The sequence below is a fragment of the Trichechus manatus genome, unplaced genomic scaffold (assembly GCF_000243295.1).
Source record: "Trichechus manatus latirostris isolate Lorelei unplaced genomic scaffold, TriManLat1.0 scaffold00140, whole genome shotgun sequence".
Taxonomy (NCBI): domain Eukaryota; kingdom Metazoa; phylum Chordata; class Mammalia; order Sirenia; family Trichechidae; genus Trichechus; species Trichechus manatus.
The window spans coordinates 4825768-4841989 of NW_004444076.1; the positions used below are offsets into that span (position 1 = coordinate 4825768).

General features: G+C 45.3%; 1 protein-coding gene across 2 annotated transcripts in view; it reads right to left on the reverse strand.

The window, feature by feature from the left end:
• ME3 (malic enzyme 3) overlaps positions 1–16222 on the reverse strand; it is a 244626-nt gene that overhangs the window by 107453 nt on the left and 120951 nt on the right. For both annotated transcript variants that reach the window (XM_023739802.1, XM_004385527.2), the window contains 2 exons: positions 10521–10654; positions 6871–7020 (listed from right to left, as the gene is read on the reverse strand). In XM_023739802.1, coding sequence (XP_023595570.1) covers positions 6871–7020; positions 10521–10654 — 284 coding nt within the window. The remainder of the gene's footprint in view (positions 1–6870; positions 7021–10520; positions 10655–16222) is intronic.

The following is a 16222-nucleotide window of genomic DNA, read 5'->3' on the forward strand; positions in this document are numbered from 1 at the left end:
TACCTTTCGCTAGCCTTTAACCCAGGGGTTCTCAAAGTGCAGGCCCTGCACCAGCAGATCAGCACCACCTGGAAAATAGTTAGATATGTAAATTATCTGGCGCCAGACTTGCTGATACTGTGTTTTAACAAGCCCTCCAGGTAATTTTAATGCTCGTTAACGTTTGCGAACCACAGCTTTAATCTGTTAGGCACGTCCAACCTGTTAACAAGGGATTTAGGGCACTAATCAGATCCACCTGCTTTCATAGCTCTGTTTCAGTTTGGGTCTACCAGTTACCTAAGGCAGAGGTTCACTTAAGCTACCTCCCAAGAAAAAAGGTTTATTATAAATGTGTGAACAGGAACTGGAAGTGGAAAGCTGTCATGAACTGAGGCAGCTCTGGGGACCAATCCCTCTCTGCCTCTGTGTTTTTTAACTCTCTCTTTCCCCTGCCTGCCCTGTTCTCCTCTCTCCACAAATTGCTTCCTTTACTTCCTACTTCCTCCTCCATAGTTGACATTTGTCTTTGGTCTACCCTGACCTGTCTCTAAAGTATAGTATTTAAACCACAGCATCCCTATTGCCTTAATTTCCCCTCCTAACTGGAAACTTCTTTCCATGTAACTTTTTCCATGTCTCAGTTCAAATTTCTGTAAGGGAATCCAGCTGACCCAGCTCATTTTTGGGAGCCAGGACACACAGGTCAGGGGTCACATGCTCACCCAAATGGCTGGTTCCTCCTGAGTCTGATGCTTTCTCCTGAGACTAATCAATTATTGGCATAGGATAGTGGGCAGCTATTACCATTACAAGGTGGGTAACACAGGAGAGTCAAGAGGGTGTGTACGCAGCTTCGGAGAGGGTGCAGCTTCAAGAGAAAATTGGCGGAGGGAGGAGGAATGCAAATGTGAGGCTCCCCACCCCTCTTCTTCCAATAACCCTGTGAATGAGACATGAAGGAACTTGGCACTGGGGTTCAACAATTTGGCTTGCTGAGGGTTTGAGTTGGATATGAATATCCTGCTATATTATCAGGACCCTAATCCTCAGGTATGCTGTCTGGCTGGGGTGGCCTGGACAATTGGGGCTGCACCTTATCAACTCCCTGGGAGTCACACAAGATCCCAGCTGGAAGGAACTTCAGACATTACCTGGCTCAGTGATTCTCAGCCCTGACTGCCCATTAGAATCACCTGGGGAGCTTTGGACAGCTAAAGCTGCCTGGGCCCCACCTCAGGGATTCTGATGTAATTAATCTGGGATGGGGCAGTGGTATTTCTTAAAGGCTCTCCAGATGCTTTGAATGCAGAGCCAGTGTTGACAACCACTGTTGGAATTCAGCCATCTGAATTTTATAAGTGGGCAAACCGGCTCAGCTACATAATGCAACTGTAGCTCCCTTAAGGATTGCATTTCTGACTTGGTTATAGAGTTTGGGTTATTAGATCATAAATTGTCAGAACTGGAGAGATCACATCCCCTGCCACTTTTACTCGAGACTAAAGAGCTAAGTGACTTGCTGAGGAGTCATGGCCAGAAAGGTGGTTGAGTAAGGGCTAGAGCCCAGGTTTTCTGACTCCTAACCCAGTGTTTTTCCATAACCCATGGCTGAAGGACCAAAATTGCCAGATGCAAGCTAACCAGACCCAGCTGCAGACTTTGTGCTTGCTCTACTCAAGCCTTTCCAGTCGCACAGCTGAAACAGTTTGGCAGAGGAGTCTGGGTGTAATTGGATGTGGTGTAGGCTTGGCCAAAGGAATCAGCACTTTTGAAGCCCTGAGGATAGGGAGGAGGCAGGGGTGATAATCCCAATCCTTGCAGGATTTCTGTGCTGCAATCCAGATTGTGATGTGCTCAGAGACTGTGCCCTGGGTGTCAGGGCCTTCCCATCAGCTGAGATAAGGTGGTCTTTGTTTTTCAGTGTGGCTTTTGTCAAGATGTTGGCACCCACTGGTCAAGGGAGGAACTATTCCTGTGTATGGCTAGAAATTGACTCCAACTGTTAGAGGCCTGTGACATTTAGGAAGCACAGGTGTTTGATTGGTGTTCCAGGGGGTCCCTCTGTGGGGTGTGTGTGTGCTGTGGTGGTTGAAGACAAATGGGTTCCAGCGCAGAAAAAAGAGGCAAGGACTCACGAGATGTGGTGAGCTGGCAACAGGAAATGCAGGCAGATGAGTGTAAGCATTAGCCACACTCTTTTACGGGGATAGGGGTGAGAGAGAAGAAGGGATGAAAATGTTGGGCTTCCAACCAGTTCTTTCCAGTTTGAACCACTGCTGAGAATTTGCCTTTCCACCTGGGGATCTTGCTAAAATGTAGACTCCGAATTCAATATATCTGAGGTGGAAAGGCAAATTCTCAGCAGGGGGTCGAACCGAAAAGAACTGGTTCGAAGCCCTGGTTTGAGGCTGTCAGCTGGGCAGGTACCAGCAGTCAGAGACTTCGTGGCAGAAGTGGGAGGCCCTTGGCCTGTTTTCCTCCAATCTTGGAGCAGGTGGGATACCCACTGCCATCCAGAATTGCCATCTCAGAACCCTTGTTCATATTCTACATAATTTAAAAATAAAGCCTTGTTATTGTTCTTTAAAAAAAAAAAGTCACCAGGAGCTGAGATTCAAGCCCAAGCCCACCTGGTTTTCAAGTCCCTGTTCTTTCCATGATCCACAACCCAGCCCTTCCATCACCAATACAGATGGGTCCCACACAGAGGCTGGGAAATGTTAGGTCTGCAAGGGTGTGTGCATCCCTTGGAGCCCAAGAGGCTGAGGAGAGTGAAGACAGGGCTGGATCAATAGGGAGGCAGCCTAGGAGAGGGAAAGTATTCACTGACGCTGGACAGCCAACTGTCTCATATTGGCTTCCTCCCTGTATCACCCTCTCTTGGTTGGGCTCTGTCCTGGCCTCCAGGCCAACTACCTCTGGCTTTTACCTCTTCTGTGTTATACACTAGTAACCTTCAAGAGCATTCCTTCAAGCCAGGGTAGCCAGGATCCATGGCCCATGGAGGCATGGGACATGGGATGTGCCAGGGCCAAGGTAGGATCGGGGAGGGGAGACTCCAGCGAGCCCAGAAACTTCTGCTGTGTCTCATCTGCTCAGGACAGTGCCCCTGAGATACTCTGGCATCGCCTCCTTCCAGGTTGTGAGGTGATGGAGAGCTACAGGCATGTTACAGAGGTTCAATTTTAGCATCGGCTGGACCTGATTAGCTTTGGTGGGGGGCCAGACCTCTTACAGAGGACTCCATTGTTCCAGGGAACCTAGCAGGAATGTTTATCATTTCAGAAACTGAGAAGAAGCTGGCTGTCTCCCTCTTGGCCTCAGGGCTGTCCTCCCTTCAGATGCTAATCCATAAAGCCATTCCAGACCAGGCCTCAGATGAAGCTGAGGGCTGGGGTGGAGCCCAAACTTTCATCTCCCTCAGGAGCAAGGCAGGTGTGGAATCAACACCTGGAAAGCAGCCAAATGGAAACCTGGAGCAACAGCTCAGAATGTCACGTCAAATAACTTAATTGGGTAATCATGTGAAGAATGGTTCGTGCAAAAACATATGGGGGAAGTCTATACCAAGTGTGTGAGGGACCAATCCAAGAAGTCAGTTCAGTCTGCCCATGCCTGCCTCAGCCCCATCCAGCTGCAGGTCCCAGGACCTTCCACTCAGAGCATCAATCCTCCCAGAAGCAGCTCTGGAAACATTAGCTGCCAATCCCTACTAAAGTCCCCCAGGCAATCAAGCATTCCTGGAGCTGCAAGGACACCCCACTCCTGAATGCCCACCACATATGCACGGTCCTTAACTATAAGAGGCAGCATAGGGTAGTGGTTACCTGCCCACACTCTGCGGCCAGACTGCATGGGTTTGAATCCTGGCTTTGCCAGTTAATAGCTGTGTGACCATAGGCAAGTTATTTCTCATCTGCAAACAGGATAATAATAGTATCTTCCTCTTAGAGTGGCTGTGATAATTAAATAAGTTAATATATGTAAAGATTTTAGAATATCACCTGGCTTGTAGTAAGCTGTTGTTATTATTATGCTTATCTTCCGATTCTAGTTAATTTGTAGGTTCCCTGTTGGGACTGTCACTTGCTTTTTTTCCCACATTATGTGCCCAGCATCTGCGGCACCTTACTCTACCCTTGCCCAGGGTTACCTGGTTCCCTGACCTCAAGTGGTTGGCAGGGCCCTGTTTCTATCCACATGGACTCATAACTCTGTTGCTGAATCCCTGTCCATCACCGATCCCTTGGAGAATCCCCCTGGTGGACAGGGCCTGGACCTGAGTCTGAAATAGGTTCCCACTAATCCAACCCCCTTGGGTGGTGTGAAGGGGACTAAGGACTTCCTCTTTGTTGGGCAGAACCACTGGTCCGTTCTCTTACCCAGCCCCTCTACTCTCTTGCTTCACCTACCATGAAATCCTGGAAGGCCATGCATTCTAGCAAGTTGGGGTATGCTTGGATCATTGCAGACAAATGCTTTTTGTCCCAATTCTTTGCATTCATCTTTCATGGCCCAGCTCAAATGGCACCTTTTTGGTGAAGTCTTCCCTGATTTTCCACAGTCAGAATTCTGGCCTGATTTCCACAGTCAGAATTCTGGCTTGACCAATTGCTGGCTTCCTATGAAACAGAAGTATGTGTAATGAACTGTGGGGGCATGGAGGAGGAAGTGATCTGTTGGCCTGGGGGAAGGTCAGGGATGGCTCCAAAGAGAAGCTGACACTTGGGGTGGACCTTGAAGTATATCCAGATTTTTAATGGGTGGAGAAAGAGGAGTGGACATTTGAGGCAGAGGGGACAGCATTGCCCAAAAGCAGGGAGGCAGGAAAATGCCCAGTGTACTTGGGCAGGAAAAATAAGATCAGTGTGGCTAGAACATGATGGGCTTAGAATGCTCTGTCAAAGTGTTGGACTTGATTCTTTAAGCCCTCAGGGCTGGTGAAGGCCTTTGAGGTGGGAAATGACATGAGCTGATCTGCACTGTGCAGGAGGAAGGACCTGGAAGGACCATTTTTGAGCAGGAAATGGGAGGTCAGTGGAGCCCTGCATCCTTCAGAAATGTATCATCAGCTCCTAACATCTCCATGGGGATGAGCATAAGAGGACAGGAGTCTCTTTCCTGTTGAAAGTTGTAGGTTGAAGCCCAGAACTGGTATCGGGCTCTGGCAGGATGTGCTAGTCCCTCTGCCCCATGAGATTGCAAAAGCTGGCATGGCTGCTGCAACCAGACTGCATGGGGGCTATTCTGAGTGATGAGGACATGTCTGCTTCAACAGCCAGACACCCCATCAAGACAACATTTGATGTTCTGTGCTCTGCTATTCTTCCAGTGGACCAGGAAAAGAAGAGAACGGGCATGGGGGTTTCCTGTGAGTGGGCTGCAACGCTCACTCCAAATGCTGGCTTCAAAGCTGCCACTTGTTTTTGCACATTAACAAAAGATGTTCCAGCTTGATAAGTCCATGTTCCTCATATAACACATGATTTATAAATTCTACCTAAATGCAAATTACATGTCTGTGTAAAACCAACTGTCGTTCAGTCGATTCCAACTCATGTCAACCTTATACGTGTCAGAGTAGAACTGTGCTCCATATGGTCTTCAACGGCTGATTTTTTGGAAGTAGATCGCCAGGGCTTTCTTCTGAGGTGTCTCTGGGTGAACTCAAACTGCCAAACTTTTGGTTAGCAGCCGAGCGCATTAACGTTTGCACTACCCAGGGACAATAGCATAAACCAAAACCAAAAACTCATTGCTGTCGAGTTGATTCCAACTCGCAGCCACCCTGTAGGACAGAGTAGAACTGCTTCATAGGGTTTCCAAGGAGCGGCTAGCGGATTTGAACTGCCGATTGTTTGGTTAGCAGCCTGAGCAACTAACCACTGTGCCACCAGGGCTCCAGAATATTCTAGCACAGACTAGAACAATGTTACATTACATATAATGAACCCAGACAGAGCTGTTTTATCATTAGTGCTCTAACTATGTAACTATGTGTTTATAACTGTGAGGCACATTGCATTGAGAAGCCTTTGAAAATCCTTCCATTTTTCCTTATAGAAAGAGAGAGCAAGCCCTGGTGGTGCAACAGTTAAAGCACTTGGCTGCTAACTGAAAGGTTGGTGGTTTGAACTCACAGAGTGGCTCTGTAAGACCTGGAGATCTGCTCCTGTAAAGATTACAGCCTAGAAAACCCTATGGGTCAATTCTACTCTGTCACATGGGGTCGCTGTGAATCAAAAATTGACACGACGGCACCTAACAAGAACACAACGACAACATATATATATATATGACCTTGCCAAGAAAAAAACAAATGATCTCTTTAGAAAAATGCCCCCAAATTCTTTGGCTCTAAAAGAAAATGTAGTGTCAATTTTTTGCCTAATAAAATGACGTTTTAAGTGACATCTGAGTCAAGCCCAAAGGAAGGAATACTGGTTCTTTGAGTTAGCAGAAGAATTCAGTCTTTGGTATCCAACACTCCATTATTCATTGGCTGAATTGGCAAGAAAGCTGTCTGCACTATAGGGAGGACCAGAGCAGGGGGGAGGGGATGACAGGTAGATAATGAAAGAAAAACAATCTGAAGTATCTCTCAGACCAGCTTTGAAAACATTCTGGACATTTATTATTTGGTGGTGGAGAAGCTCTGCTATCCCCCACTGCCCAGACACACCCTCAGCTCATTTCTCTGCTTATAGGGTAATTTTCCTGAGCAAATGCTTAAAACCACACGTCTCCTTATTGGGCCACTGACCAAGCAAGAGTTAGTTCCCAGAGTTGCAACTAATAAGCAAGGAAGGTGAAAAGAATTTATTCCCTTCTATGAGATTAAACAACCCCCTAACTAAGCCCTCACCCCCGACCCTCACGAAGGCTCACCGGGGCCTGCGGAAGGCCAGGCCATACTGCTGACAGGCCAGCCCCACGGTGGGCGTGTAGACGATTGGCATGAACTTCTCCACGTCTGAGGTCAACACTCGGTAGAAGAGCTTCTCATTCCGGTCTTGGAGTGTCATGAGAATGATGTACCTTGAAAAGGGGAGAAAAAAATCAAGCTAACCACATGGGCCTCATGTGCAGCCACTACCCATCTGTCAGTGGAGGATTGCATTGCATGTTGCTATGCTGCTGAACAGGTTTCAGGGGAATTTCCAAACTAAGACAGACTATGAAGAAAGGCCTGGTGATCTACTTCCAAAAATCAGCCAATGAAAACTCTATGGATCACAGTGGTCCAGTCCACAACAGATCATGGGGATGATGCAGGACCAGGCAGCATTTCCTTCCATTGTGCATGGTGTTGCCATGAGTTGGGGCCAACTAGACAGCAGGAAACAACAGCTACAAACAGGTGGCAGCAGGGAAGGCCCTCGATGCCACTGTGTGGAAAGACAGCTGTGTGGGGCAGTCAAAGACCCAGGGCTCCCTTCCCACTCAAGCCACTTATAAGGGCACCAAACCAAAAACCGGTTGCCGTGAAGCTCATTCCGACTCATTGCAAACCTACAGGACAGCGTAGCACTGCTCCCCAGGGTTTCCAAAGAGCGGCTGGTGGATTCCAACTGCTGACCTTTTGTTTCGCAGCCGAGCTCTTAACCACTGTGCCACCAGGGCTCCTATAAGGGCACATTCACAGGCAAATCACCCATCTTTTCTAAGCATGGGTTTCTTTCAACATCTTGAAATGTGGAGAATACTACTACCTTGCAGGGATGTTAAATGGATTAAAGATAGTTATAGACACCCCAGATCTGAACATTAGTTAACCCTTACATGGTGCTTATTGTTATACATGGTGTAGGTACTGTTCTAAGTATTTTATGTTCATTAACTTATTTAAAGTCCCTAACAACCCGTGAGGTAGGGCTGTAATTCTTGTTGCTTTATACACAAGGAGACTAATGCACAGAGAAATTAAATAATGCACCCAAGGTCTCATGGCAGAGTTGGGATTTGAACCTAAGCAGGCTGGCTCTGGACTTTGTGCTCTCAACCACTGTTCAAAACTGTTATTATTATTATATGAATATTAATGGATGCCAACAGAACAATAACATTCTGGGGATGGAGTAGAGTCATGGAAAATACTTAGCATATGAGCTATGTATGCACTGGCCTTCCTACCATACAGGGCTTATTCCTGTCACAAGCAGAGTTCTCAAGTGGCTTAGCACCAAATGATCTCTGGAGGCATGTTCCAAAAGAATCTCTCCCTCTTCTAGTCCCTGAAGCTGAAATCACTAAACTAAGGAATTCACACTCCTAAAAATGCAAGAACCTGTGGGAGAGAAAACCCAGGGGTGGAAATTCACATTCAGGTGTAAGTGACTGCTAATATCACACCCTTCCTGGAGAACAGGTTGGAGAGAGCGCAGAGGCACCTGAGGCCCTAGGCATGGGGTGGGGTGAGAGAGATGCTCCCACAGGGGAAAGGAGCTGTGCTTAGTGGGATGATCACTGGGCATGGTGCCCGGGTCCTGGGTTTGAATCCCAGCTCTGTGGCCTCTTGGGGCCTCAGCCTCTTCTTCCCCACCAAAGGCACGGGTCCAGGACTAAAAACATTCTGGAAGGTGCTTTCATAAAGGGAAGACATGCACTCAGAATAGCCAGGATCTCAACTCAGGGTCACCAGGATTTTCTTACCCAGTAGTATTTGTGCAAATCTCTTCCTAACCCTGCATTCAGTGATGTCAAGTTGGTAACTTGAAATTGGTTATGGTGGCAGTATTTACTACATGGAAATCAGCAAATGCTATATATCAGGGCTTACCCCTACCCACTGGAGAACCAGTTTTAAACATTTACCAGCACACTACTGCCCTTATCCAAAAGAAGCTGGGGAGCCTCCTTAGCATTTCCCCAAGCACCTGCTGAAATGAGGGACTCCTGGGAATAAGCAAGTCAAAGTGGTCAACACGGTATCAAGAGCAAGCATACAGAGCTCCCAGAAATGGGTATACTTCCCCGTCCTTGAGCTGCGGAATGTCTTTCCAGGCACATAAGCAAGGTCCATCAAACTAGAAAGAACTGGAGAGAGACGGATTTTGGACCTTAACTTTCAGTATTTAATATTTTTAGGAAAGACGGTTTCACTTTGGGCTTTACTTCTTCTTTGTAAATTTAACAAAAGGGGGAAGTTCTGATTGTTCAAAGTTGGGGCATGTCTCATGTTGTTAGTTGGAATCAGTGTGCAAATTCCAGTTTGCTCTTCAGGGTGACATGGCTGGACCCAGTTGGAGTCGGGTATATAAAAGGGAGAGACTTTTTGGCCTGGGCTGCAGCATGACCTTGGAGTTAACTGGAGTAGCATCTTAGAGCTTTGGGAGTGGGGGAGGGCTACAGAGGCTGACTTGTCCACCTCTGTTCAGAAGCAATGGATGGTATAGGGTGACCACAGGAAGATGGGTGCAGACCACTGTGGTATGCTGCTGAGTTCTGTCCCTACGGAGATAGCCACGCCCTGGGGATCAAAAGTCTTAGCCGTTAAACTCTATAGATATATAGGGGGACCCTTATCTTCTCTGCACATTTCTACTGGAGCCCATAACAAGGCAACATATTTCTTTAACAAACTCTTACCCAGGGCCTACTATGTGTCGGGCTCTGTTCTATGCACATCACAAATACTAACGCACTTACTCCTCGCAACAGCCCTATGAGTTAGGTACCACTGATATCCTCATTGTACAGATGGGGAAACCATGACTCAGAGAAGCCAAGTAACTTTTGCCCTCAAGTAGCAGAATGAGGATTTGAACTCAGTCTAGTACCATAGTAGGCTCTGCTACTATGGCTCTGCTCCCTGTCATAGCTGTAGTATAGCAGAAAGGTTAACAGTACAGATTCTGGAGCCAGATGACCTGTGGTCTACATTCAAATCCCAGCTCACTCAACTCATATACCTTCAAAAAAGGGAGGCACCTTCTTTAGTAGAGCTGATAAAGTTGACCCTGTGATTCCCCATTTGTGTCCTCGAGACTATTCCTACTGGGAACAATTCAGAAGGGTCAGGGTTATTAACTGCTAACTGTAAACCTTCAACACACGACATAGCAGGTCTTTCCCAAAGTGTCTCCTGTCCATTTCCCCTCTCCCCTACCACATTTCCCTATTCCAAGAACCTGGTCCAGGTACCACTTCCTTAACACACCTGTCTCTATGCCTTTCCTCCATGTCTTCCCTCTGAGTGAAATGCTCTCCTTGAACCCCATTGCTGACTACTGAAGTCCTACCAGCCCTTCAAAGGCTGACTTAGATGTCACCTCTTCCCAGAGGCCCTTACAGATATCGCTGATTAAAATTCAGTTTCCCTTCCCAGTTTTCCCAGGACACAATAACTGTGCCTTGATCATAACAAGCCCTATCCCTCAGGAAAGCCATCACTCCTTTAGAAGGCAGGCCTGGGCCTGGGATCTCTTGAGTCCTTCAGCCGTTCCTAGCCTGGGAGTATCTAGAAAACCCTCTATAACCACAGGTAATGGATGACTCAGCCCAGGGGTTGGACAGAGAGAGCAGACTTAGGCACTGACTTGTCCAGGTCACTCTGCTGCCGCTCGTAGGATCTCATGATCCGGAGGAGCTGGACATCCTGGCTCAGGAAGCAGGGAGGAATCAGGCCGTGGATTCCAAGCTGTATCCTTTCTTCCAGGGTAAAGGCCATCCCCTGGGGAGAACAAGAAAGAAACACACACAAATGGATGTGCAGGAAACCAAGGAACAGAAGAGGTTCCATCTACAGATGGGCAGAAGTCAGTAAGACTCAGTAGAAAGGACTCTGGATTCAAATCCTACCTCCGCCATTTAAGTAGCTGGGCGATCTTGTGCCAGTTACTTTGACTTTTCTGAGCCTTAGTTTCCTCATTGAAAAAAATCTACATTGTCTTTTTTGTTTGTTTTTAATAGATTTTATAGTTTAGAATAGTTTTATACTTACAGAAACATGGAGAAGACAGTACAGAGGGTTCCTACATACTCCATCTCCTAGTTTCCCATACTATTGACATCTATGGTATATTTGTTATAATAAATGAACTGATATTAATAAATTATTATTAACTGAACTCTGTACTGTATTCAGATTTTCTTAGTTTTTACCTAATGTCCTTTTTATGTTTGAGGATTCCATCCAGGATACCATATCACATTTCGGCTCCTCTTGGCTATAATAGTTTTTCAGATTTTCCTTGTTTTTGATAAACAAGTATTTTGTAGGATTCCCTTCTACTGGAATTTGTCTGATGTTTTTCTTATGATTTGGCAGGGATTATGAGTTTTGGGAAGGAAAATGACAGAGGTAAAGTGTCATTTTAAAAAACCAGTTGCTGTTGAGTCGGTTCCAACTCACAGCAATCCCATGCATTGTAGAGTAAAACTGCACTCCTTAGAGTTTTCATGGCTGTAACCTTTTAGAAGCAGATCACCAGGCCTTTCTTCTGAGGTGCCTCCAGGTGGGTTTGAACCACGAACCTTTCAGTTAGTAGTCAAGCACTTAACTGTTTCTGCCACCCAAAGACTCCCATTTACGTCACATCATATCAAAGGTACATGCTATCAACATGATTTATCACTGTTGACACTGACCTTGATCACCTGACTGAGGTAGTGTTTGTCAGGTTTCTCCACCATAAAGTTACTCTCCTCCCCCCCTTTCTCTACTGTACTCTTCATAAGGAATCACTATACACAGTCTACACTTAAGGAGTGTGGATTTATGCTCCTCCTCCTTGAGGGTGAAGTATCAATACATATTTTTCGGAATTCTTCTGCAAGGGAGATTTATCTCTTCTCCTCCTGTTTATTTATTTTTTAAATCACTTATTTATATCAGTATGGATGCATGAATATTTACTGTTTATGTTGGGTTATAATACAATACTACTTTATTTATTTTGTTGCTCAAATTGTTCAAACTTTGGCCATTGGGAGTTTTTTCAATTGGCTCCTGTGTCCCTTTGACATACCCCCATAATATAGGTATTTTGTTTGTTTTTAGTACTTCTTTACTTTCTGGCACTTCAAGATGTTCAAAGCTCATCTTATATATTTCCTGTCCCATCCTAGAATCAGCCATTTCTCCAAGGAGCCCTGGTTCCTTTCACTTGAGCATGGTATTAGGAAGTAAGGCTGGGTGCTAGGAGTACTAGGGTGTCATTATTTCTATGCTCTCTCAGATGATAGAGCAAGAAAATTATGTGTATACTATCCAATGTATATACATATATCTATAACTATTTCTATAGGTAACCATTTGTATCTATATTAAGCTAAACATACTTTCATACTTTGCATCTCCCTAATGACACATGGAGCCCTGGTGGCGTAGTGGTTAACAGTTCAGCTGCTAACCAAAAGGTCAGCAGTTTGAATCTACCAGCTGCTCCCTGGAAACCCTATGGGACAGTTCTACTCTGTCCTATATTGTCGCTATGAGTTGGAATCGACTCAAGGGGCAACAGGTTTTCTTTCTGAATGACAAATGACACTGAGCATCTTTTCAGATGCTTATTTGCCATCTGCGTTGTATATCTTCTTTGGTAAGGTTTCTGTTCAGACCTTTTGCCCATTTTTAATAGGTTTGTTTGTTTTCTTATTGTCTTAGTCATCTAGTGCTGCTATAACAGAAATATCACAAGTGGCTAGCTTCAACAAAAAGAAATTTATTCTCTCCCAGTCTAGTAGGTTACAAGGACAAATTCAAGGCATCAGCTCCAGGGAAAGGCTTTCTCTGTTGGCTCTGGAGGAAGGTCCTTGTCATCAGTCTTCCCTTGTTCTAGGAGCATCTCAGCGCAGGAACCTCAGGTGCAAAAGACGCGCTCTGCTCCTGACACTGCTTTCTTGGTGGTATGAGGTCCCCAACTCTCTGCTTGCTTCCCTTTCATTTTATCTCTTGTAAGATAAAAGGTGGTGCAAGCCACATCCCAGGGAAACTCCCTTTACATTGGATCAAGGATGTGACTTTAGTACAGGTGTTACAATCCCACCCTAATCCTCTTTAACATAAAATTACAATCACAAAATGGAGGACAACTACACAATACTGGGAATCATGGCCCAGCCAAACTGATACACACATTTTTGGGGAACATAATTCAATCCATGACACTTACTGTTGAGCTTTAAGATTTCTTTGCATGTTTGGAATACAAGTCCTTTATCAGATATGTATTTTTTAAGTATTTTCTCCCAGTCTGTGGCTTGTCTTTCCAGTTTCATAACAGTGTCTTTCACAGAGCAGAATTTTCCGGTTTGGACGTGAGAAAAGAGGGGAGAGGAGAGCAGATAGGGAATAAGTAGGATGGCATGGAATCTGTTTCCTGGCCTGGTTCACAGCTAAGCCCTATGGAAACAGTGTCTGCTGCAGAAATTGCAGGAACTGTTCTCTTAAGGGACACTGTGAGGCATGGGAACACAAGCTGCCTTTCCCCCCTTTATCGCAAGGTGATAAACTACAATACAAACTCTGAGTGGCTCTGCTGAGGTGAGGGCTACTCTGGCACTGCTTAGAAGCTTCTGGAGACAGCTTCCTCAGCTTTCTCATGGAGGATCCTGGCAATGGCAACAGTGACAAGTCCCTGAGTGGCTCCATGTTGTTAAATATCAACAAGCAGGGAACTGGAATTCCCACTGCGACTCATCAAGGGGGCTGAGGACATGCTTTTGAGGTAGCAGCACTTGCTAGTGATATTTGGGTTAATACTGTTAATATGATCCCCTTTGTATTCAAGGCTATGATACCTGGGGCAATTCCGGTTAAATCCTTATTCTTAAAGCCCTAAATAATGCAAGGTCCCTCCTAAAGGTGAAGAGGGCTGTCTGGATAAGAAGTGAGGCCTAAATTCTGCTGATGGAAGTCTAGCTTTCCCCAGATCCCCTGGGTTGAGAAAGCTTTGATAGGTAGGGAGCATCAGAACTCCCCTCACTCCTCCACCAGCTGACAAATATCTCATCTACAAAATTCTCATCACAACATCTTTGATGGGGGTAATTCAAACCCATATATTGATCATCCACACCTTAGAGTTATTGCTGTAATCAGATCTAAGCAAAGGACTCTTACATATAGTCAGTCTTACTCTCTACTGTCCTTGCAACCACTTTGTGAGGGAGGTTTTGCAACCTCTAATTTACAGATGAGAAGACCAAGTAAGAGAGGTTACATAATACTTCTGAAGCTGTATAGCTAATATCCCATATTTTATTGCTTCTTAAACCATTTTGTAATCAATAAGTACATGTGGTATGATTTTTTTTTCCTAATGATTTCTTTGACTAGAGGTAAGTGGCAAAACCAAGATTTGATAACAAGTTATTCTCATCACTATATAATACCTCCTCCCAGGACTTTGGTGAGATGGACTTCAGAAAATGTGAGTTTGGAGGCTAGGAAGAGGTATGGAGGAGAAAAAAAAAAGATAGAAACAGAGAAGAAAAAGTGAGTGAAAGCTAGAATCCTGACTACTTTCAATTTCCTCTTTGTCTTTGGTAACTTGGAGATCTCTAAAACAATGAATACTGGCCCCCTCTTGGGTTTTTATAAAGCAGTAATTACAACCTAATTTATGAAAACCCTGAAGAATTTTTCCTCTTCCCAGAAGAATCGCTGGAACTGTATGAAAGATCTATCCTAGACAGTCTCTACTCTGTTAGAAAGTGACCTATAGAGACTTTTTAAAGTACTCTCCACACATGAAAACTCAAACTTTTTGGGGGGTCAAGACGGCAGAGTACTCAGATGGCTTCCTATGTCTCTCTTACAACAAAGATCTGAAAAAACAAGTGAATTGATTGTATATGAATATCTAGAAGCCCTGAACAAGGCAAAGTTGAGGAATCAGATTGAGTGACGGGGAAGAGAGAGACAGTTCGGAAGCAGCGAGGAGTTGCCTGACCTGACCAGGCGGGAGCCGCAACCCCTCAGCCCAGATCAGCTCAGGGTGCGCAGTGAGGCTGGCAAACAGCTGCGCGCACTCGCTCGCTCAGGAGGCACTTCCACACCGAGAGAGATCCGGCAATGGAGTCTACTTCGGCACTCTGAACCAGTGAAAAGCAGCACTCAAGTGGCTAAAGATAAGTACTTGCCTGTGCTCTACCATGGGGATTTAAAAAAAAAAAAAAAACCCATTTGGGGAAAACCTCTCTCCCGTTTACCTCCTCCCTCCCTGCTCTGTACCGGGTCCCAGCCGGCTTCAGTGATCTGTGAGTCCCCTGGGCCAGAAGAAGATCCCATAAGGTGACCTGACCCATTCTCCTGGCCTTGGAGAGGGAACAAATTAACAAACAGGGAAAAAATAAGCTACTGGCTCCCCTAATCCAGGACCTCAGGGCAGGCACAACTCCTTTGCCTAGGCACAGGCATAAGGGGTCCGCAGACTTTGAGTGCCTTCCACCCCTGCATAGACTTGTGTGGGCCCATCTCAACAGCATAAGCCCTCACTACCACAGTACAACAGGGTAAATACCTGAAGTCTAACTTCAACTGTTTCAGCTGTGAAGTGGCACGTTTGTGACATTTGACACTGCTCTGCCCTTTAAGCAGGCACCTTACCTGTCCGCATCAGGGGCTGGAGGACTGGTGGCTCAACCCACGCCACCTAGCCACCTGCTATAGGGGTCCAAGAATAAATGGTGCCCCCAAGTCCTTACAGCCAACAAAGTACGGTGCTCATAGTCCAGCTGCAAAACTCACCTACATAGATTTTTCATATGGAGAGGAAGTCAAGGTGATAAAAAGAAATAAACACTGGTATAAACTTAGAAAAATAGGGTAACTATTAAGGTAACCACAAAGGACACTAATAATCCTACAAGCCAAAATACAAAACTAGAAAAATGTAAAGACTCAGCAAACACAAAATCAACAACAATGAAAAAGATGAAATGAAAATACATAAAGAAAAATGACTCAGCACAGAAAATTAAGTAGAACAAAGAAACTGTGAACAACACGCAAAAAAAGACATCAAAATGACACCACTAAACTCATACCTATCAATAATTAAGCTGAATGTAAATGCACTAAATGTACCAATAAAGAGACAAAGAGTGGCAGATTGGATTAAAAAACACGATCCGTCTATATGCTGCCTACAAGAGATACACCTTAGACTTAACGACACAAACAAACTAAAACTCAAAGGATGAAAAAAAATATATCAAGCAAACAACACTCAAAAAAGAGCAGGAGTGGCAATATTAATCTCTGACAAAATAGACTTTAAAGTAAAATCCACCA